General features: G+C 40.0%; 1 protein-coding gene across 7 annotated transcripts in view; it reads right to left on the reverse strand.

The window, feature by feature from the left end:
• Window positions 1-21,234, reverse strand: part of CREB5 (cAMP responsive element binding protein 5) — a 434,235-nt gene that overhangs the window by 335,607 nt on the left and 77,394 nt on the right. For 4 of the 7 annotated variants that reach the window (XM_069586746.1, XM_069586752.1, XM_069586750.1 and 1 more), the window contains exons 2-3: window positions 15,428-15,499; window positions 9,460-9,553 (exon numbers count right to left, since the gene is read on the reverse strand). The exons of 1 other annotated variant lie outside the window; for it this stretch is intronic. In XM_069586746.1, the coding sequence (XP_069442847.1) occupies window positions 9,460-9,553; window positions 15,428-15,481 (148 nt within the window). In that variant the 5' untranslated portion in view covers window positions 15,482-15,499. The remainder of the gene's footprint in view (window positions 1-9,459; window positions 9,554-15,427; window positions 15,500-21,234) is intronic. 2 more of the 7 variants (XM_069586749.1, XM_069586748.1) reach the window with 1 other exon arrangement.

The following is a 21,234-nucleotide window of genomic DNA, read 5'->3' on the forward strand; positions in this document are numbered from 1 at the left end:
ACTCACTAAGTTTTCAGTCAATCCATAGTCTGCCTACCATCAAGTGCTTCAGTCCCAGCAAGTATGATTATTCCAAAACCTAAATGACAAGCACAAAGCTAAAGCATGAAACCCAATTCTTTTAAAAAAGTGTTCAGTCTGGTTTACATTTAATAATAGGTTGCTACTTTATTCAGTTTCAGAGCTGTGTTTGAGTTATATGTCTGTCTATGTTTCTTTTTTTTTTATAAAAAAGGCAAGGTGACAAGTCATCAATTTAAGAAAAAGGGAAAAGCAGATTTCCCATCATATACCAGAGGAGAAAAAAATGTGAGTCACCTAAGCAAAATTTTTTTCCTATTGGTCTGATAGTCTCAGTGATGGTATTACTAAAGGACTCTATAAAGTAATTTTATATCATTCTGTATTAAATCAATACTATACAAGCCTCACTTATTCAGACAAGTTATAAGAAAGATCAGTTTGAATTAGTGACCATTCTAACTGTAGGGTATTTTTTAAAAGGCAATGCATTTTTATAATTTGTGTGACTCAATTTCAGCCAACAAAATGTGGCTTAATGGAATTCCTTAAGAATGCTGCTCAAATCAATAGAAAAAAAATATTATAAGTAGCCTATCTATTTTGGTAAGAGTTAGGGTTCTCAAAAAAGGCATCTCTCTTAGAGATTTTTAATATTCTTTTTATAGTCAGATTTATCCCACTATTTTCAACCAATGCTTTCATAGAAATATTCTTATCCCTTACCTGCATTTTAATAGAGTTCTAGTTAAGAAAGTTTACATTAAATGAATTTTAAAATACATAATCCTTCATAAGAGCAATAATCAGTAACAACCGACAGAATTCCACAGAATTCTAGACAGGCTTCTTTGCAATAAATGTGCCTTTTATTGAGTGTGAATATACAATAGGAGCAATAAGGTCCTCTCAGTGACACTGACATCTGTCCTAAGAGGCAGTGCTCCTATGGAACAAACCAAAGCAACTTTGGCTTTTAACAACAGCTGTGGGATACTTAAAAACTGACCTGGACTGGGGTGATCCAGATCAGTAAGAGGTGAGACACACTCTCACACTCTTGACTAACATGCTACAATCCATTCACTGTCAAGGTAGAGAGCTGGTGGACTAGACACCCTTAGAGAGGATATGAGTCAACCAGAGCATGCTCTGATAAGGGCATCTCTTACGACACATGGTTCCAGAAGACAGCAGTATGGATTTAAAAATACAAGTCTATTTTCCACACCTGCATGCTATCAGCCACGGCCTAACTCTAAGTGTTTCAACAGCCATTAAGTCACAACTTTAATTCTGTTTAGAGGAGCTAAGCCAGTAAAAAGTGTTACTAACACTGTGAAACCATATTTTCGCTGGCCACGTAAATGAAGGGGTCAAAATCTGCCCTGAATAGTGGAATCGAAAGCTTAATGCTTCCACTTAGTCACTAATTGCCCAAGTTCTCCTACACTCTTTGTCAAAAGGAATTGAGTTCCAGATTAAATAGACTAGAAGTCAATTTTTCATATATAAAAGGAGATTTTCAATCAAGGCCTCTGACATATTCAGGTGAATTTTTAAAATTCTACTTTGCTTGACCAATTAAAAACATGAATAACAAGCTGACCTAGCCTAGACGCCGGTAGTAACTTATCACAGTGGATGAGAAAATCTGATTTAAAAACACAACTCTTCATTCCTCTAAATGCTAATGCATTGTTATAATTTCCTTCTAAAAATGTTTGACTCTTCTTCCCATTTGATGACTGCTAAAAAGCCTCTTGATGAAAGTGAAAGAGAAGAGTGAAAAAGTTGGCTTAAAGCTCGACATTCAGAAAACGAAGATCATGGCATCTGGTCCCATCACTTCATGGGAAATAGATGGGGAAACAGTGGAAACAGTGTCAGACTTTATTTTTCGGGGCTCCAAAATCACTGCAGATGGTGACTGCAGCCATGAAATTAAAAGACGCTTACTCCTTGAAAGGAAAGTTATAACCAACCTAGATAGCATATTGAAAAGCAGAGACATTACTTTGCCAACAAAGGTCCGTCTAGTCAAGACTATGGTTTTTCCTGTGGTCATGTATGGATGTGAGAGTTGGACTGTGAAGAAGGCTGAGCACCGAAGAATTGATGCTTTTGAACTGTGGTGTTGGAGAAGACTCTTGAGAGTCCCTTGGACTGCAAGGAGATCCAACCAGTCCATTCTGAAGGAGATCAGCCCTGGGATTTCTTTGGAAGGAATGATGCTGAAGCTGAAACTCCAGTACTTTGGCCTCCCCATGGGATGAGTTGACTCATTGGAAAAGACTCTGATGCTGGGAGGGATTGGGGGCAGGAAGAGAAGGGGACAACCGAGGATGAGATGGCTGGATGGCATCACTGACTCGATGGACGTGAATTTGAGTGAACTCTGGGAGGTGGTGATCGACAGGGAGGCCTGGCGTGCTGCGATTCATGGGGTCACAAAAAGTTGGACACAACTGAGTGACTGAACTGAACTGAAGAGATAAATCAATAATATAATGAAAAGCAGTTCATAGACTTATATCCAAACATAAATCTCAGGCTGAAATATGCTAAAAATAATATGCTGCTGCTGCTGCTGCTGCTGCTGCTAAGCCGCTTCAGTCGTGTCCGACTCTGTGCGACCCCAGAGTATATCTCACCAAATCTAGATGTATAGTAAGAAAAATATAGATAGGGACTTTGGACAAATTGCTTATCCTCTTGATGTTTTTCACTCATATGAAAAAAAAAGTGGCCAGGATTAAATGACAGTGTATATAAAGCAGCGGCCACAATTACTGGCATAAGATATGGCAATAAGTGGTAGCTATTGCTATTATCATGCTGCCCTCTGGTGCAAGCCATCTCCACCACCCTCTGTTCCATGAAGATCTGATTGATTTCCATAGTGAGAAATCACTATGTAACTTTGCCACTGATGGAAGAGAAAGAAGGGAAGCATGGGCTGTGTTTGTGTGTGTGTGTGTATGTGTGTGTGTGTGTATTTATTTACTTTTTATATCCCAGTGCATTCCAAAAAGAATTTGCAGTGATATGTCACCTTTCCTCTGATTTTCTATTAAAATGTTCTTGGATTGTTAAGTAGGGTTTACAGCAAAGAGCCATGGGCAGTAGATTTGGATTCTGAGATTGTCTAGCTGATTACAGTTTCTTGGAAAGAAAAGTTCTACTTCATTGAAAACATTTTGCTTTCTCCACTGTAAGAATTAGGTTCTGAATCTGGAACTAGGCTGTACTTCTCAACCTAATCCAGATCTCAGCTGAGTTCTGAAGGGTTATAGTGTCCTTTATATACCTCTCCTCTGTGTGTCAGTACAAGACACAGTCAGCGGCACCGCCTCTGGTGTTGGGGTTTTACCACTTCCAGCCCCACCACACTCAGAGGTCAGGGAGAAAGAACCCCTGAGCCTGGGGTACTGAACACCAGGTCTTGGCTGAAATGCCATACCCATCCGGAAACGGCCTTTCCTGACCTCCCTTCAGACAGCCTGCTGGCCACTGATGTCACACTATCATGTTTTTAATCTTCGTCAGAGTACTTGTCCCTAACTGATATTTTCTTATTTATTTATCTGGGGGCAGGGGGTTGTTTTGTTTTGTTTGCCTATTATCTCTCTTCCTCCCCACTCTGAATAGCATAAAATCGGCTCTATGGAAGAGCAGCTTCATCTGTCTGGTTTAATACCACATCCCCAGCACCCAACACGATAGGATCTTTGCAGGCACTCATCAAATGTTTGTTAAATAAATGAATGGTGGTGAAGGGGCAGCTTCAGATCCTCTTTCTACACCTCAGCAGGTGCCTGTCCTAACTTCTCTACAAGCACATTCCCTTTGCCTGTGGCATTAATCAGATTAAGATGTCTAGTGGGGGAACTGACCGGGCATTTAAAGGCAGTCTGTGTCTCTTCCCACCTGAGTGTTGATAGGGCTTTACCTTTTGGGAAAGGTCTGTGATACTCTTGAACTTCATCTTCCCTTTAATGAAATAAAATCTATCATCTTCTAGGTCAATCCACAACACACAACACATACACACAGAGTTCTCATTTAGAGTATTATCTGCTTATTATTTGTTCAGCTGCAAATTGCACTTTGATTCTTATTCTGTTTTTCCAGAACCCTGTAAAAAATGGAGGTGGGGATGTCTGATAGGGCAAGATGGGGGAATTCCAGGATACCAAGCCATAATACCATTAATGTAGACCCAAACACATATCTCTAATGCTTCAGTATCTCTAATACTGAAATTTGATCATCATTTGCAAACCCAATAGATCTGCTGTGATATGGTAGTTGGTAATTTTGCAACCTGTGTGTGAAACCTTTGCTATCACCACTTTCCTCACCAAGAAATTACCACCTATCAGATTAAGAATAGCTAAAGGGAATGATTCATGCCCCTGATCACATCAGGAACTCTGGACATGTATCATATGGCCCAAATAAGGGTGGAAGGACCAAGGTGGGAGGGGATGGAAGTCTTTGCCCTCAGTATCCAACACCACCACTCCTATTCATGTCCCTACTAGTACTGACCCCTTAGAAAGAAAGGTTTTATGTTTACTCTCCATTCATAAAAGCAGACTCATCTTAATAAAACACCATGACTGCCACTGGTATTAACCTGACTTGTGATGTGTCGAAGATTGTTTACAGTCATTTTGAGTGGTAAATTCTACCTGCCCTAAATAAAATGGGCTCTATGGCAAAGCTATGAAATTATTTCAGATCTTACAATTCTTTGGATATTTATCCATTAAGAATATATCTGTGGTATCTTAATAACTTCCCTAACATGGAACAACAGACTGGTTCCAAATAGGAAAAGGAGTACATCAAGGCTGTGTATTGTCACCCTGCTTATTTAACTTATATGCAGAGTACATCATGAGAAACGCTGGACTGGAAGAAACACAAGCTGGAATCAAGATTGCCAGGAGAAATATCAATAACCTCAGATATGCAGATGACATCACCCTTATGGCAGAAAGTGAAGAGGAACTAAAGAGCCTCTTGATGAAAGTAAAAGAGGAGAGTGAAAAAGTTGGCTTAAAGCTCAACATTCAGAAAATGAAGATCATGGCATCCGATCCCATCACTTCATGGGAAATAGATGGGGAAACAGTGGAAACAGTATCAGACTTTATTTTTTTGGGCTCCAAAATCACTGCAGATGGTGACTGCAGCCATGAAATTAAAAGACACTTACTTCTTGGAAGAAAAGTTATGACCAACCTAGAGAGCATATTCAAAAGCAGAGATTACTTTGCTGACTAAGGTCCATCTAGTCAAGGCTATGGTTTTTCCTGTGGTCATGTATGGATGTGAGAGTTGGACTGTGAAGAAGGCTGAGCGCAGAAGAATTGATGCTTTTGAACTGTGGTGTTGGAGAAGACTCTTGAGAGTCCATTGGACTACAAGGAGATCCAACCAGTCCATTCTGAAGGAGATCAGTCCTGGGTGTTCTTTTGAAGGAATGATGCTAAGGCTGAAACTCCAGTACTTTGGCCACCTCATGCAAAGAGTTGACTCATTGGAAAAGACCCTGATGCTGGGAGGGATTGGGGACAGGAGGAAAAGGGGACAACAGAGGATGAGATGGCTGGATGGCATCACCGACTCGATGGACGTGAGTCTGGGTGAACTCCGGGAGTTGGTGATGGACAGGGAGGCTTGGCATGCTGCAATTCATGGGTTTGCAAAGAGTCAGACACAACTGAGCGACTGAACTGAACTGAACTGAACTGAACTGCAATATTTGCAATTAATGAAGGATGAAGTGGTTTTCCAAAAATTTAAGTTAGCCAGATATCCTGAAATCAGTGATAAACATACCTACCATACATTATCTCCTTAATATATGTCAAACTCCTATTCATCTGAAATAAAATTTTGTATAATCAAATATTGCTTGAAAAAAAATAGCCCAGGAGGGACTTAAACATTTTTGCCCTGATGATGCTCACTGATTTAAGATTTGATTTATGCTATTTTTATTTTTACTATATTTCAAGCTGTAAAAAATTATTAATGTTTATGAGAGGCCACAAAATAGACTTAAGGTACATTAAGAAATAAAATCTTAATGAACATATTTTAATAAAAATATATTCTGAAACTTTTGATAAATTCAAATCCAAGTAATCAAGATATACACAAGTAAAATTTCAGTCATATTTACAATCATAATCTAGTATGCTAAAACTGTATTTGAGATGAACATATATAAAGACTTTCTTGAGAAAAAATGGCAAGGCAAAAATATCCAGTAAATAGCCTATTACAATTCACTGTGGACAAACTGACGTATGATGTGTAGTTGACCTCAACCCCTGGAGTTGGACTGGATAGCTCTGCATTCTGTTCCAGCAAGAAAATTCTGCAAGATTACAAACATGCAGCGTGGGTAGCACATTTTAAAATTTAACACTCAATTTCATTGGGAGTATGAAATGGCCTCCTACCAGCTTCAACATAAAACCTGAGAAAGCAAAAAAATATATACCTTTATATTATTCATGCTATTTTTCCTCATTTATTTCTCTCTTCATTTTCTTATTCCAAGTTCAATATAATAAAAATCAGAGTGACTTTTCTCTCAATAATTTTCCATCTGACACTGCCAATTATCACCAGCAACAATTCTTTTCAAACTAGTAAGAATCTGGTAAGAATGACTGAAAAGGGCTTCATCAAAGATCTGATCATAGAAAATCTACAGACATGCTCACACATCTTTAGCTTTTTTTTCAGACCTTCAGATGGGCCTCCCTTTAGGGTCACCCTAGCAATCTGTCTGAGAGACACTAGAGTAATTCTTATCTCTATCTCTGAAAATCTCCAGATATTCACCATTCCCTCTTCCCTGATGGCTCAGATGGTAAAGAATCCGCCTGCAATGTGGGAGACCTGGGTTCTATCCCTGGGTTGGGAAGATCCCTGGAAGAGGGCATGGCAACCCACTCCAGTATTCTTGCCTGGAGAATCCCAAGGACAGAGGAGCCTGGCGGGCTATAGTCCATAGGGTTGCAAAGAATGGGACATGACTGAGCGACTAAGCACAGCATCCTCACACTCAACCTACCACTCCCTACCCCAAGGCAGCCTATTTTAAGGATCCTGTTTAGGATAAAATAAAGGGTGAACTGATTATTTTAAAATATTGGGGATTCCAAAGTCTAATGCCTTGCTATTTGCATATATATGTTCACTGTTGAACTGTAAGGTAACACCACATGTGACTCTACAGAACTTAATAAATGATCAAAACAAAAGAACAGACCACCCTTCCTAATCCTTCTAGGCTCTCATAATTCTTGGAAATTTGAGTTTCTGCATCTCTGTTTCTAGACTTAAGGAAAGACAAAGCTGTTTCTGAAGAGCCAGCTAGTTCAATGAAAACAAACAGACTGAGAGAGGTACTGGGGAAGGGTGTGGGGGGAGGGTTGAAGGAAAAGGCTGCCTTTGAACTCAAGAGTCTTCCAAACTATAGTACATCTGCACTATTAACAAGTACAGGCCGGACTGTGAACATGTGTGGACGGTCCCATCACTGAAAGTATTTGATCATATGTATCAGCTGAGGAAGCCTGACAGTGCAGTAGCTGGTGTGGGTCAGAGGGCTAGAAGTGCAGGATCAGGGGCTCTATTTCTGCCCTGTTGGGAGGCCTGGCATGCTGCAGTCCATGGGGTCACACAGTCTGACGCGACTGAGCAAAACTGAACTGAACTGGGGAGTTTGGGAGAGCTGTTCCCTCTGCCGCGTCCCTCCACCTCTTTAGTAAAATGTGGGTTGTAATAATAACCTGTCTGACAAAACTCTCAGAGGGTTTACTGATAATAGTGATAATAAAATACTTGTAAATTTTAAGTGCCATAGAAATGCTCAATTATTGGAACCAGTTTTGCCTGGGCAGTCAGTTTCTCTTCTGATTATCTTTTAAAACATGTTGATGGGTCTATGATTTTTTTCACAACGCCAGGGAGACAGCGGTTTGAGCAAATTATTTCTAGCCTAAGAAGGGCAACAGGAAATGCTTTAATTACCCTGTTTGGGCTCATGAAATACTTTCACTTAATACTTTCATTGTGTCTGGGCAGATAAAATCATTCCCATTTTATAGAAAAAGAAACTGAAGCCCAGAAGTGTTCACCAACTTACTCAAGTTCATCTGGCCAGACTAGAATTCAAGTTTTCTCACTCTTTGCACTCTTTCCTTACTCCTGGCACTCTTTTGTCAAAATGGGACAGAATGGCAATTGATAGATAAGCCTTATTTATTTCTGCTCACATTTGCCGACTACTCGTTATATTTCCACCATTATCTCATTTAATTTCCTAATTATGAAGCAGGTACTGTTTCTTAAGGAAACTTTCACTGATTAGCTCAACCAGAAAGAGAGCTCCTTCTACTAAAGTCACATAGCATTCTTCCTTACAATGCTCTTTTGATACATATCATGGACAGTCTTCCATTTTAGCTAAGTTTTCACACACACCCACACACACACACACTACATTATGATATCCTCAAAAATAGTAATCATATCAATCTTTGAGGCTCCATGGCACTCAGAATGGTGCAGAGTACATTCAGTTCAGTTCATTCAGTCGCTCAGTCGTGTCCCACTCTTTGCGACCCCATGAACCGCAGCATGCCAGGCCTCCCTGTCCATCACCAACTGCCGGAGTCTACCCAAACCCATGTCCATTGAGTCGGTGATGCCATCCAACCATCTCATCCTCTGTCGTTCCCTTCTCCTTCCACCCTCAATCTTTCCCAGCATCAGGGTCTTTTCAAATGAGTCAGCTCTTCGCATCAAGTGGCCAAAGTATTGGAGTTTCAATTTCAACATCAGTCCTTCCAATGAACACCCAGGACTGATCTCCTTTAGGATGGACTGGTTGGATCTCCTTGCAGTCCAAGGGACTCTCAAGAGTCTTCTCTAATACCACAGTTCAAAAGCATCAATTCTTCGGTGCTCAGCTTTCTTTATAGTCCAACTCTCACATCCATACATGACCACTGGAAAAACCATAGCCTTGACTAGATGGACCTTTGTTGACAAAGTAATGTCTCTGCTTTTTATGCAGAGTGCATTACCGATGCTCAATTAATATTTGTTGTTTGAGTAATTACAGGTATGTGATTAAAAAAATACATGGATATAAGTTTCATAGCAATAAATATTTCACATTACAGAAAAATGAGAAGTCATAGAGCTCCAATTATTTTAGTAAACACTACATTAGCTGATTACATTTCTTCTTACCATTATTTTAAGTCTCAGCTATATCTTAGAAATGTATATTTTCAAGGCTCAGAATTTGCCAGTGGAAAATCATTCTATTACGCAGCACAAGTACCTCACATGTGGCTGATCTGCTCACCCAAGCCTCTTTGCCTGATGGCTCCTTACCTGATAACATATTGTCTGTTTTTATTGAGGGAAACTTCAAAGTCATTTCATGCTTGTGCCTATGAATCATCAGATGATCCTCTGTTGGGAAGCGCTGTCAGACAAAATATAAAAGGGAGAGAGGAGAGGAGCCATTCAGTTTTATAATAAATATTTGCCATCACAGAGAAAAAGATTTATTCAGCATTGCAAATGTGACAGGCAAAACAAAAAGTTAGTTCTGAAAAAGTGTGAAAGCATGGTTGGTAGTAAAATGACAAATTATTTTATGCAAGCACATATGCATTCATGTCAGACTTTGGAAAAGAATTCCATGTCATGCTTAATTATTTGCTGTATATCTACAAATGTACCCCATGACATTTGCATACTATGTTTCTGTATATGAAGACACTGAACACTGATTATCTCAGTAATCATAATTATATATATGATATATAGTAACAAGACAAATTGCTTTTAATGTTCTATACTCCCTACAGTGTAGTAAACCAACACTTTAGTTTTAATTTTCAGAGAATGACACTATTATTGTCAAAATGCTGTGCCCAAATGTATTGAATTGTCTGGCTTCAGGTCATATGATGGGATTAGATTTCTTGGCCCTCTTGTGGTTGGGTGGGGCCAGATGAGTGGTTCTGCCCAGTGAGTCATGAATGGAAGTAACATGTCACCCAGATGTGAGCATTACCTCCCTGGGGCAAGATCCTTTCCCTTTTAGCATGGCCATTCACAGTGCCCCCTCAATCATCCTAAATCTCTGGAGGATTATGAAGAGCATCTCCAAATTCTAAAGAATTATGAAAAATGTCCTGTCAGTCTATAACTGAACTGTATGCTTGGGCAACTGAAATCAGTCTTTACTGTGTCAAGCCACTGAAGCTTTGAGCTGATTTGTTATTGCAGCAGAGCCTAGCTTATCCTGACTCACAATGGTACATTTTAATAACTAAAATTAACTGAGTATTTGCCTCATCAAAGTCAAATGAAAATACAACAAAAGACAATTAGGTCTGCTAGATATTTCCTAGGCTTTGACAATTTAGAAAATCTTTCAGAGCATCCCAGCTCCACAGGATAGTGGCTATAAATTTCAATTACCATTGTATACTAGAATAGAAATCTTTTCTGCAAATAATATAATTTGTATTCAAGGGAATGAGAGGATTCACTAGGCTAAATTCATTGGAATATTTCAAAAGTAGTTCTTCAAATAAATATCACTCATTTCTTTGTCATTTGTATAACATAAATTGGAGAGTAGAGAAGCTGCAAAGCATGGTGATAATGCCACATTTCTGAATACATGGAAGTCTCCGTGACGTGTGGGTTTTTCCTGCAGGATCATCTATTTTCTTGGTCCTCTAACACCACAGTAGAATGACTGCATCAAATATGTTACAATACCACGTGTGACTTAGACACATAAAGTTCTTAAAGTCTTTCTGTCAAAAGCCTTGTCGTAAGTTTTCAATAATATATAACCAAAAAACAACATGGTAGCAGGCTTCATTTGCAGCCATTTGGGCAGCCATTTTTGGCTCCATAAAATAATAGCCTAAAATAGAATATAAACAGAAAAAATAGAATATAAATTTATTATATACTAATAATAATTTCCATAATATATCATAGTAACTATAATCATCTTCCAAAAGGACAATATAGGATATCTTGAATTTTCTTTTTACATTTGGTAGGAAAGAAAAAAAGAAAGTTAAAGTGTTAGTTGCTCAGTTGTGTCTGACTCTTTACAACCCCATGGATTGTAGCCCACCAGGCCCCTCATTCCATAGAATTCTCCAGACACAATACTGAAGTAGGTAGCTATTCCCTTCTCCAGGGGATTTTCCCAACCCAGGGATGGAACCCAGGTCTCCTGAATTGTAGGCAGATTCTTTATCATTTGAGCCTTTCCATAATATCTCATATTAACTATAATAATGTTCCAAAAGAGACAATATAGGACATCTTGAATTTTTTTTTAAGTTTGGTAGGAAAAGAGCAGCAAATTGTAAATAGCCAAAATGAACAGTTTGCAACAGACACAGAGCTGAGAGAGGCCAATGGAACTTAAAACATGGTTAATGCAGAGAGCAAAGGAACACCGAAATTAACATTGGACTTTGTGAGATTAGAAAGAGCATAAGAAACTTGTCTCTCTTCTCTTGTGGGACACAGTTAATTTATAAGGAGCCATAACACATATATAAAAATCTCCCAGATATTACAAGCTGTTCCTAATAGAGCAAAGGTTCTTTCCAACTAGGGAAAAGGGTGGGGGAATCCATCCATCACCTCCAACACAGTGCAAGCACTCATAATCCATACTTACTTCGATTTCCAATTCCCAGCCATCCCTTCTTCTCCATGCAGTTTCTCAGGCTATGGAGTGCAGCTAAAGAAAATGTCATGATGGACTGATTCCCTAACACCCCAACAGGAGACCCTTGGAATCACTGACCAACAACTATATATTCTTAACTCTAATTTCCCTTCAACTGGAAGATGCTCATATTTTTATAACAGCTTGTCAAGAAAAAACACTTCCACATTAAAGAGAGACATCAAGTTACAGGTTTATCTTCACATTCAAATTTAGAGGGTGTTGAAAGAAGAGGCTTGGAATTTTACCTTAAAACCAGGAAACTGTGCAAATTCTTATTTCTCATGTTTGTCCAACTATTTCGTCAGTTCACTCAGCCTTCTCAAGGGAATGACCTGCTTTCACTGAAGCTGAAGATCATTTGAAATGCACCCCTCCAACCTTTATTATCACCTCCATCTTAGAATCTGCATTAACTTCATAGGTTCTATTTCCATTCTCTCCTGTCTCAGGAATGAGCACCCCCATCTCCTTCACAGGATCCTCTACACCCCTGTCTCCTGAGGATGGACAGTCAAGCTGTGATCCTTCAAGTCAGCACGCTCACTCCTCCTTGCCCTTGACAAAATCCAGCCTGGAGAGCCCTCACTTTAAAAAGAACCTTTTTCAAGCTGCTTCCTTCTCTGGCTACCATTATATCACTCTGCTTTCCGTCACTCCCTAGCACTCTTGAAAGACTCCTCTATGCTGGCCACCTCCACTTCCTCACCACCCACTCGCTCAGTAATCCCTTCCAATCTGGCCCCCAACCGGACTCCTCTTTCATAGGTCGCCGGCAGGCACCCAACTGCCAAACCCAACAGCCCCTGCTCAGGCCTCTCGCTATCCCAGCTCTAGCAGCATCTGACACCAGTGACTACACGTCTGTAACATTTGTTTATTTATACCCTGCCTGATTCCAAGAAGGAGAGAAGATGGCTTGTAGCAATACCTAAAATAGAAAGGGAGAGCATCACGTAGAAGTAGGTGATCCCCCCAAAAGAAACAGATCCAAAAAGAAACAAGGCTAAAGCCGAAATGCAAAGCATTGGGGTGTCACTCTTAACAGGGGCAATTTAGCTCCCGAGGGGACATTTAGTAATGTCTGGAAACATTTCTGGTTGTTACAACTGAGGAGTGCTCATGGGATCTACCAAGTAGAGTTCAACAATGCTGCTAAGGATCCTATAGTGCACAGGGTGGGCCTCCCCAGTGGCTCACTGGGTAAAGAATCTGCCTACAATGCAGGAAACACGGCAGGAGCCATGGGTTCAATCCCTGGATCAGAATGGTCCCCTGAAGAAGGAAACGGCAATCCACTCCAGTATTCTTACTTGGAAAATCCCATGGACAGTGGAGCCTGGCAGGCTACAGTCCAGGGGGTCGCAAAGAGTTAGATACAACTTAGTGTCTAAAATAACAACAATCCTTTAAAAGCACATGTTCTTAGTTACCACCATCACAAAGGCAGAGTTGTGACCGAGATTGAGTTTGTTATCACTCACAGACATTATTTGAGCCTTTCCATGCCAAGGACAAATGGAAACTTTCTTTCACTAACAAGTAGTTCACAAAGGCAGCAACTTAGCGAAGAAACAACGACACAACAGTGCATAGGGAAGCCCCCCTAACACCACCACAACAGAGAATTATTCAGCCCCAAATGTCGGTAGGGTCGAAAATGGGAAATTTCCACCACACTGTCCAGCAGCCACTGTGCACTTTTCTCTCTGACTTATCCAAATGCTGGATGCAACCAAACCTTCCTCAAAGACTCTCTCTACCATCACTCACAACCCTGGAATATCCTGAAACCCTAACTCTCCATGAACCCTCTTTGGCCTTTGGTAGATCTCTTGAGGATCCCTTTCCCTTAAATGCCCCTTCCACAAAGGAAACCCCATTATCCTCCCCCAAGTAAAGTAAATCCCCCTATGATATTTTTCAGGGTGACCTGTGCTCTCCTTTCATGGAAAATTGCAGTTCATTAATTAATTGATGATGTGATCATGTGGTTCCACAGATGATGGTTAGCCTAGAAGCTCTGTGGGGGCAGGATGCATGGGTTTTATTTACACAGCCGACCCCTCAAAAGTGTGTTGAGTGTCTCAAATTGAACAAAACTTAATGTCACGTTTTCACAGCCAAAACAAAGCAAACTACTCAAATTATTGGATTTTTTCTGGCAATCAAAACTCCTCCTTAAGAAAACTAGGTGGAAATCAGTTTTAACTTAGATAAGGCAACTTTCTGCATTCACAATGGAGAGTCATGGTCTAGCAGAATTTTATCCAGTACAACAACCTATCTATATCTTCCCAGTGTTTCCTATTTCAAAGGGACCTCCAAAACCAGCCCCAAATAGCTGAATTTCAAAATAATTTTCTCCGCTGCTTTCCTTATTTGTAGAGTGAAAACCAGCATTCATAGAAAGCCCTTGCAGAATCTACTAGAATCCAAGCAAGGGATGCTGGTTTCTTAGCCAGGGTCTGATGCCACCAGCAGCATCACAGCGCAGTAACATTTCATGTTCCCATGGCATCTTCCTCCCAGGAAGCTTCCAGAACCCTCCTCACACTCTCTGGGGAGATAAAATGAAAGGGTCCTTAATGGACATCGCCTCTCATTGACTCACAGACATGGTTCCACGCTGTGCCACCAACCCCACAATATTAGCAGACAAAAATATGGGGCCTGATTCCACTTGAAACTACTGGGCACTTTAGAGAAAGACAGCATAACTACCCACATGCCTGTGCTCTGAGTTCTAAGCTTGCTGTTTATCCCATAAAACGAAGATCTTGGCATGAGAGCACCATGTGTAGTCATTTTCCAATGACTAGAACTTGGAGATATCCAAAGGGTCAAGGGTAGAAAAAGTCTCCATCAAGTTCCAAAGGGAAAATGCCAAACTCTGATTTTAGATCATGGATGTTTCCAATTTCTTTCAAAGACAGGGGTTCTCGTATACGAATAGGCGCAGTTGTCATAGCAACAGTGGATCTTAATTGAGCACAATGTGCTGGTCCTTTATTAACACTCTGCACATAGAACTTCATCTAAGCCTCACATCTAATCCACTTGATAGGAACCACTGGAGGCCAAAAGAGGGTTAATCCAGCACAGTAGGCCAACTTCATCTCTTAAAGATAAGTGGAAAAACTGTGGGTTCTAGTAGAGTCTAGGAGTTTTATTTTACTCAAGTGGGAAAACAAAACAAAATCGAATTCAGTCTCTGCCGGTGAGCTATTTCACCAGTAATCCAATGGCCCAGAATTTAAGTGGCTATTGTCAAAGCAGGCACCCTCTTTCCCCTAGTCTGAAATATCAATCCTGAACATCTGGTGGGCAGGATTCGGCTGGCTTACTTCCCGGGGAAAGTTATGGGGGGAAATGGCCAACACCAATGTATCGCAGAGGCTGGGCGGGAAGTAGTTCAAACTATTCAAAGTGGAAAATGATGATGATGGTGGTGGCGGTGGTGAGAATATCCTGGTATAAGAAGGAAAGTCCGCAGCAGGCATGATGGCCAAGTGAGAGGTGCCTCCCTGTGGGAAGGTACTGTGTCCCCTGCCGGCAGAGCAGAGGACCCCCCACACTCACCTGGGAGCAGCCTGGGGCACTGCAGACAAACGGCCTCTCCTGCTCCAAATTCATCTTGGACTCCTCATAAATCTGAAGGGTCAGGGAGAAAGGGAGGAAGGAAAACAGAAAGTCATGAATATCTCCTGCTTCTGCCTGAGGAACATGAGAAAAGCCGCAGTTCGGAGCCCTCTCCTCTGCTAATTCCCCCATTAGATGAGGAAAACATGAGCACGAGTAATAGGTCCTGCCTGCCTGAGGTGTATTAGGCTCCCTGAAGCCTGAGTTCCTGTTATATTTCTCGAGTGCATATTTGCTGCACTTTGAGGGGAAAACTGCCAACAAAATGCAACTCCAAAAATGTCTGTTACCGCAGAAATTCTGTCTGTAATAACACCCACCAGGTGTTATTTCCAGGTAAGACCCTTCACCTGTGCAGGAAGATTCCTAGGCAAAGATTGCATCAGTCCTTTGGGGTTGGCTGCTTAAGAGAGCAAGAGGAGGGTAGTTACTGAGCAATCATCAGTGTGAGGACCAACCCTGAACATCAAATTATTCTCCCATGATCACCCCACTGAGCTTTCATATGAACAAGGTAGCCCTACTACCAGCTTAGCAAATGACCCTGGCAGTGAGCCACGGCCTTAAATTCCCTTTCATTTTAGGCATTTGATGATACCTCAACAAAAACTATCCAAGTTGTGCAAGGGTGAAACCAGAAACTACAAAAAGCATTACCTTAAATATTCCATTAATTTGGTTTTACAGGCTGATTTGAAATTAAAATTAGATTAAAGGGGCTGCCTCGCTGATCTAGATAAGTTATCTGGAATAAGGTAGCTTTGTAGGGAAAAAACTTACGTTATGATCACAGACACATGTTAAATTATAGCGGGGTCTTTTCTTAAGTAGGGCTTAGGCTCTAAGGTAAGTTCATTAGGCAAAAATTGAGTATAATCAAAATTATCTTTGCAAATCCCCCCCAAACCAATAAAAGTACAGTATACAAGACTGTGTAGTTACTAATCTACATAGCAATATAATTTTTAAAAAATATATCATAAGAAGTACTAAGCAGTTGAAGTTCCTCAGTTTAAATAGTTTTCTAAATCATAATTTTCTTTTTGCCAATTTGGAACTGAGTTTAAAGAAGTTCCACGTGCTGCTGGTGGGACATGGCTTTATTATGGAACTAAAACCTACTGTTTTGTCTCTGAACAAAGGAAGTGATGTGCTTCCTTAAAATGCTACTTGTAAGTGATTCCAAGAGTCTCAAGTCACCTTCACTCTTGACAGAGGAAACTCGGCTTCACTCATGGAATAGTTACCCTTCATCCAAGAAAACTCTATTTATCATCTTGCAAAAACAACCAATTTTAATTTGTACATCATTAAACCCTTCCCCAGACACTAATATATCCACATATATTCTTTGGAAAATAGAGGCGTACTTTCACTTATCTGAAACACAATGGGAAAAAGACTTGCCTTAGATAATACTCCCAGTTAGACATTAAAAAGAAAACAAATTTTACAATGTAAACTGTCTTCATATCACTATTTATCCTCATACAACTTTCAGCAAGTAATACCCTTTCCACTCTCCATTTGAAATGACTAGTCACCTACCAAGGCAGTAACGTAGCATAATTTTACAACTTTTTTATTTTATGCATATTACTTAAGCTTTTTTACCCTATTATATTTACATGAAGAAAAACTACAAATATCTTCAGAAGCTTTCCACTTGTTCTTGTCTGAGGAAAGTCATGAGCAACTAAAATGATTTCTCACGTCTCATTGTTCAAAAATTTTGCCATCACTTATCCTAGAGCATCCCTCTTCACCCCTGTAAGTGCCGACAACTTACTTCTAAGCCTCCAAATAAAGACTGACTTTAACACTGAGAAAATTATTTTGATCCAAGATAGTACTAACAGCAAGGTAATTGGGTTACCATTAATATTAAATATGCCTTGATTTTTTTTCTAGTGAACTTTTTAAAACACTTGGAATTTTTCTATCTCTGTGTCCATGATCTGCCTGACCATTACCAGGTCACTCAACTGTTTCATACCTCAATTTCCCCTCCTTTACAATGGGGATATGAATATCAGTCTTCAGCTCCTTCATCCTTGTTATCACATAGACCAGTTAGGGAGCCTTTTACAAGTTATGGAGAAAGGTCTGCGTATTTAAGTGTGTGTGTTTGGAAGTGGTGGGAGGAGACTTTGTGGACAAGTATTATGGAACCTCACTCTAATATTAACTATTCCTTATGTATAAAAGAGAAGTTGCTGTAAGGTAAGTCTTTCTTGGACATCATTTAAGAACTTTAGCTGCTAAGGTAACCAAAGAATGCCAGTATTAGTCATTTTATTAACCAATATTAAGATTACATGACAGTAAAATGAAAAAGTTCTGAAAAAGTGCCATATAAATACATGTATGGCTTACATCGGAAAGAAGCAGTGATGATCATTAATGTCCAGCCAATAGAAGTGGTCAAGATTGGAAGTGCTACTGCTGGAGGTTAAAGGGATTAATTAATAAGCTAAAGAGAAGAAAGAGACTGACCAGGCCTTGTCACATCAGTATGACAAAGAAGTATTTTTCAGCTATATTCACAACTCTATCCCAAACCTTAGTCCACCTAAATGCTGACTTTTCCCATAAATTCAGGCCCTTAACAGTAATAGTTTAGCAATTCTGTTTTATGTCAACATGACCTAACCTATTTTAATTATTGGGTATAGTTTGCATATGAACTGCAGTAAATATCATGGTCATATGATGCTAGTGGTAGGAGACTAGAACAACGTTCGGTTTTCTTAAAAAAGTTCAGCGCTATAGATTTACGCCATCTTATCAAGCCTTCATCATCTGAACACCACATTTAGAGGAATAGGGCTGATTAGCAGACTGCTGAGTCTGGCTTCAAATAGAGTTCAGTTTATCATGTTCAACTGAGTTATCAGTCATTGTATTATTTTATTATTGAAACATAAACGAATCTGTGTCAATATAGTACATGCTCTAGATCTATGAAAAAAAGGTTTTGGCAATGCACTACTAGAATAATATTCCTAAGGTAGAATGGCAATTGTTAAAGAAGTTTTCAGTGATTAATAGGGTCTGAGTGGGTGTATATAGATGTGTGTGTGTGTGTGTGTGTGTGAAACTCAACTTCTTTTTTCTGATGCTCTGCATTCCCACATTTACCCTCTGTAAACAGCACACCCTTGCTCATTCCATTCTGTGTGGGTGTCGGTGAAAGTTTTACTAAATAGTAGCACTCTACCACAAGGCTTCATTACTTTTATCAACCAGCATGATCTGGTCTGCTGTATTAGTCAAGAGCCGTGATCTATTTTTATGGTCTATCATTATGGTTCTTTTTAAGCACATATTGTAATAATTATTCTCTCAAACAGACTTCTACTAAAGCCCTGTGTATATTCTTTTATCATACATCAAGTAGGGGGCAAATTACTCAGACATGATTTTAGCCAGGTTGTTCCGCATTTGGTCCTCAGAAGTCAGGCCTCATCTTCTCATTTCCCATTCAGTTGTTTTACTAGCTGGGATGTTTTAATGAACCTGGTTTTGCTTGGCAACCGCCATACTCCAGGCTTCACTTGCATAGAGCTGCCATAGTAGGCGTTCAATAAATATTTGTGGAATGGGTAATGAATCCTGAATCATCACAATAAACCGTCTCAAACAGCTTGCTTTTTTCTTCCTCCTAAGGCAGTGGTCCTCAAGCTTTTTGGCCCATAGCCAAGTTTTCAGCAAGGCAAGAGGTTGTGCAGGCCTATAATTCCACCTGTTCCCAGTTATGACCAGAGAAAAAAATCTCACCAGATTCAGTGGAAAAAAAAAAGTCAAAGTTGCTTTTGGTGAAAATAACAGGCTAGTTCTCATTAAATTGCACATGTAAATTATTAATTCATTATGAATTCAGTCTATTAATACTGTCATAGACACTGAAACCACTGGAGTCCAGTCTATTAACCATGTGTGGATTGTGTATGGCACCCAGAGAGGGTCTTTTGAGTAATACTGAGTGAGCCCATATCTTTGGTTAAATATAGACGTAATTGTGGAGGGAGCTGTCTAATCATTTAAGAGTTTCTTTACGAATAGTACTACTTTTTTGTTCCTCTTTTCCAAAGTTCAGCTTCAGTGAACAAACGCCTCAAGAGTCTAATTTCCCTTCAAATTTTTGGAAAACAATACAAAACCTTAATAACAAACCCTAATGTTGTATAAAGCAGTGAGTAGAGGTTGTTCACAGTCCACAAGGAGATGACAGGTTTGATTTACAATTCAAACCCTAAACTGCCACTGGATTCCGCTGGCCTCTCAATGAGCAAGAAACTCTTTCATTGTTCAGTGTTTGACCCCACAAATTCCTCCTGGTCTAAAATGGGAAATCTTCCACAATGGCTGATGCAATCCATTCAAATGCTTTGCCAGGCATTTAGGGATATACTTGGCATTACCACTTCATGGAGGGGAAACACTGCAAAACACAAATGCTATAAAAAAAGAAAAACACGTGTATACTCTATATAAAATACTGTCAATATGTCTTTTAAAACTTACAAATCACAACTGAGCCCAAAGGGGAAAAACCCACATCATCTGTTTTGCTGGAATCAACCAAGACTGATGCCTCTCCATCTAAATCATGGTAGGCCATTACTGATTCTTGCTGCTGCTGCTGCTGCTAAGTTGCTTCAATTGCATCCGACTCTGTGAGACCCCAGAGACGGCAGCCCACCAGGCTCCCCCGTCCCTGGGATTCTCCAGGCAAGAACACTGGAGTGGGTTGCCATTTCCTTCTCCAATGCATGAAAGTGAAAAGTGAAAGTGAAGTCGCTCAGTTGTGTCCGACTCTTCACGACCCCATGGACTGCAGCCCACCAGGCTCCTCCGTCCAGGGGATTTTCCAGGCAAGAGTACTGGAGTGGGGTGCCATTGTCTTCTCTGATTACTGATTCTTAGTTCACAGCAAACTCCAATCTCAGTGGAATGGTCCAAATTTCCCCAATAACAGCAAATAGATTCATACAGTGATATGGGATTTGGAATAGTAAAACACTAAAAATGTTGTTTTAATCTGAAAATCTGGCATGCGCTTTTATCAACACCAAAAGCTCTGGGAACTCCAAAGCCACAAACTGTAAACATAAATAAGTACAGATAATACTGACACAGCCTCATCAGCTTTGGTACTTTTAATCTGGACATGAATGCATTTAGAGATCTGAAAGGGGGCTTGCATTTTAATAGTGATGTTAACAACCTCCCTCAGCCTTTATTGCCCTATCATGAGCCTGGAATGAGTCGTCTTGGCAAGACTCCTGAAACAGATCTTCTCTACCCCACTGAGGACTGCAGAAAGGGTTCTCGAGGAGGAAACAGGTCCTTCCTAAAATGCCAAGGTCAGGGGACAAACATCTTAAGTTCATCACACTGTATGAGAGTCCATATCAGTCTTACTTTGTTTCTGCAAACAAAGGGGATTTATTAAAACTAAATTAGTTAATGGCATAGCCAATTTATACTTTGTGTTTCTGAAAAAAAAGCAAATATGTCTCTCAATGTCTTGGTTAGAAAGGCAAAGATCCACACCTGATAATAACCCAACACAAATTCACTAAATGCACACACTCAAGTATTTTATTCTAAGATGCCTGATTCTACTAAAAGCCAGGGTGCAGGATGATTCTTTCGACATGCGGCTAGCTATTGGAAATGAATTACATATTTAATTTGAGGTTGACATTATTGAAAGATATGAAAGATATGGTACCTTTGAA

Source organism: Ovis canadensis, chromosome 4 (genome assembly GCF_042477335.2).
Source record: "Ovis canadensis isolate MfBH-ARS-UI-01 breed Bighorn chromosome 4, ARS-UI_OviCan_v2, whole genome shotgun sequence".
Lineage (NCBI taxonomy): Eukaryota > Metazoa > Chordata > Mammalia > Artiodactyla > Bovidae > Ovis > Ovis canadensis.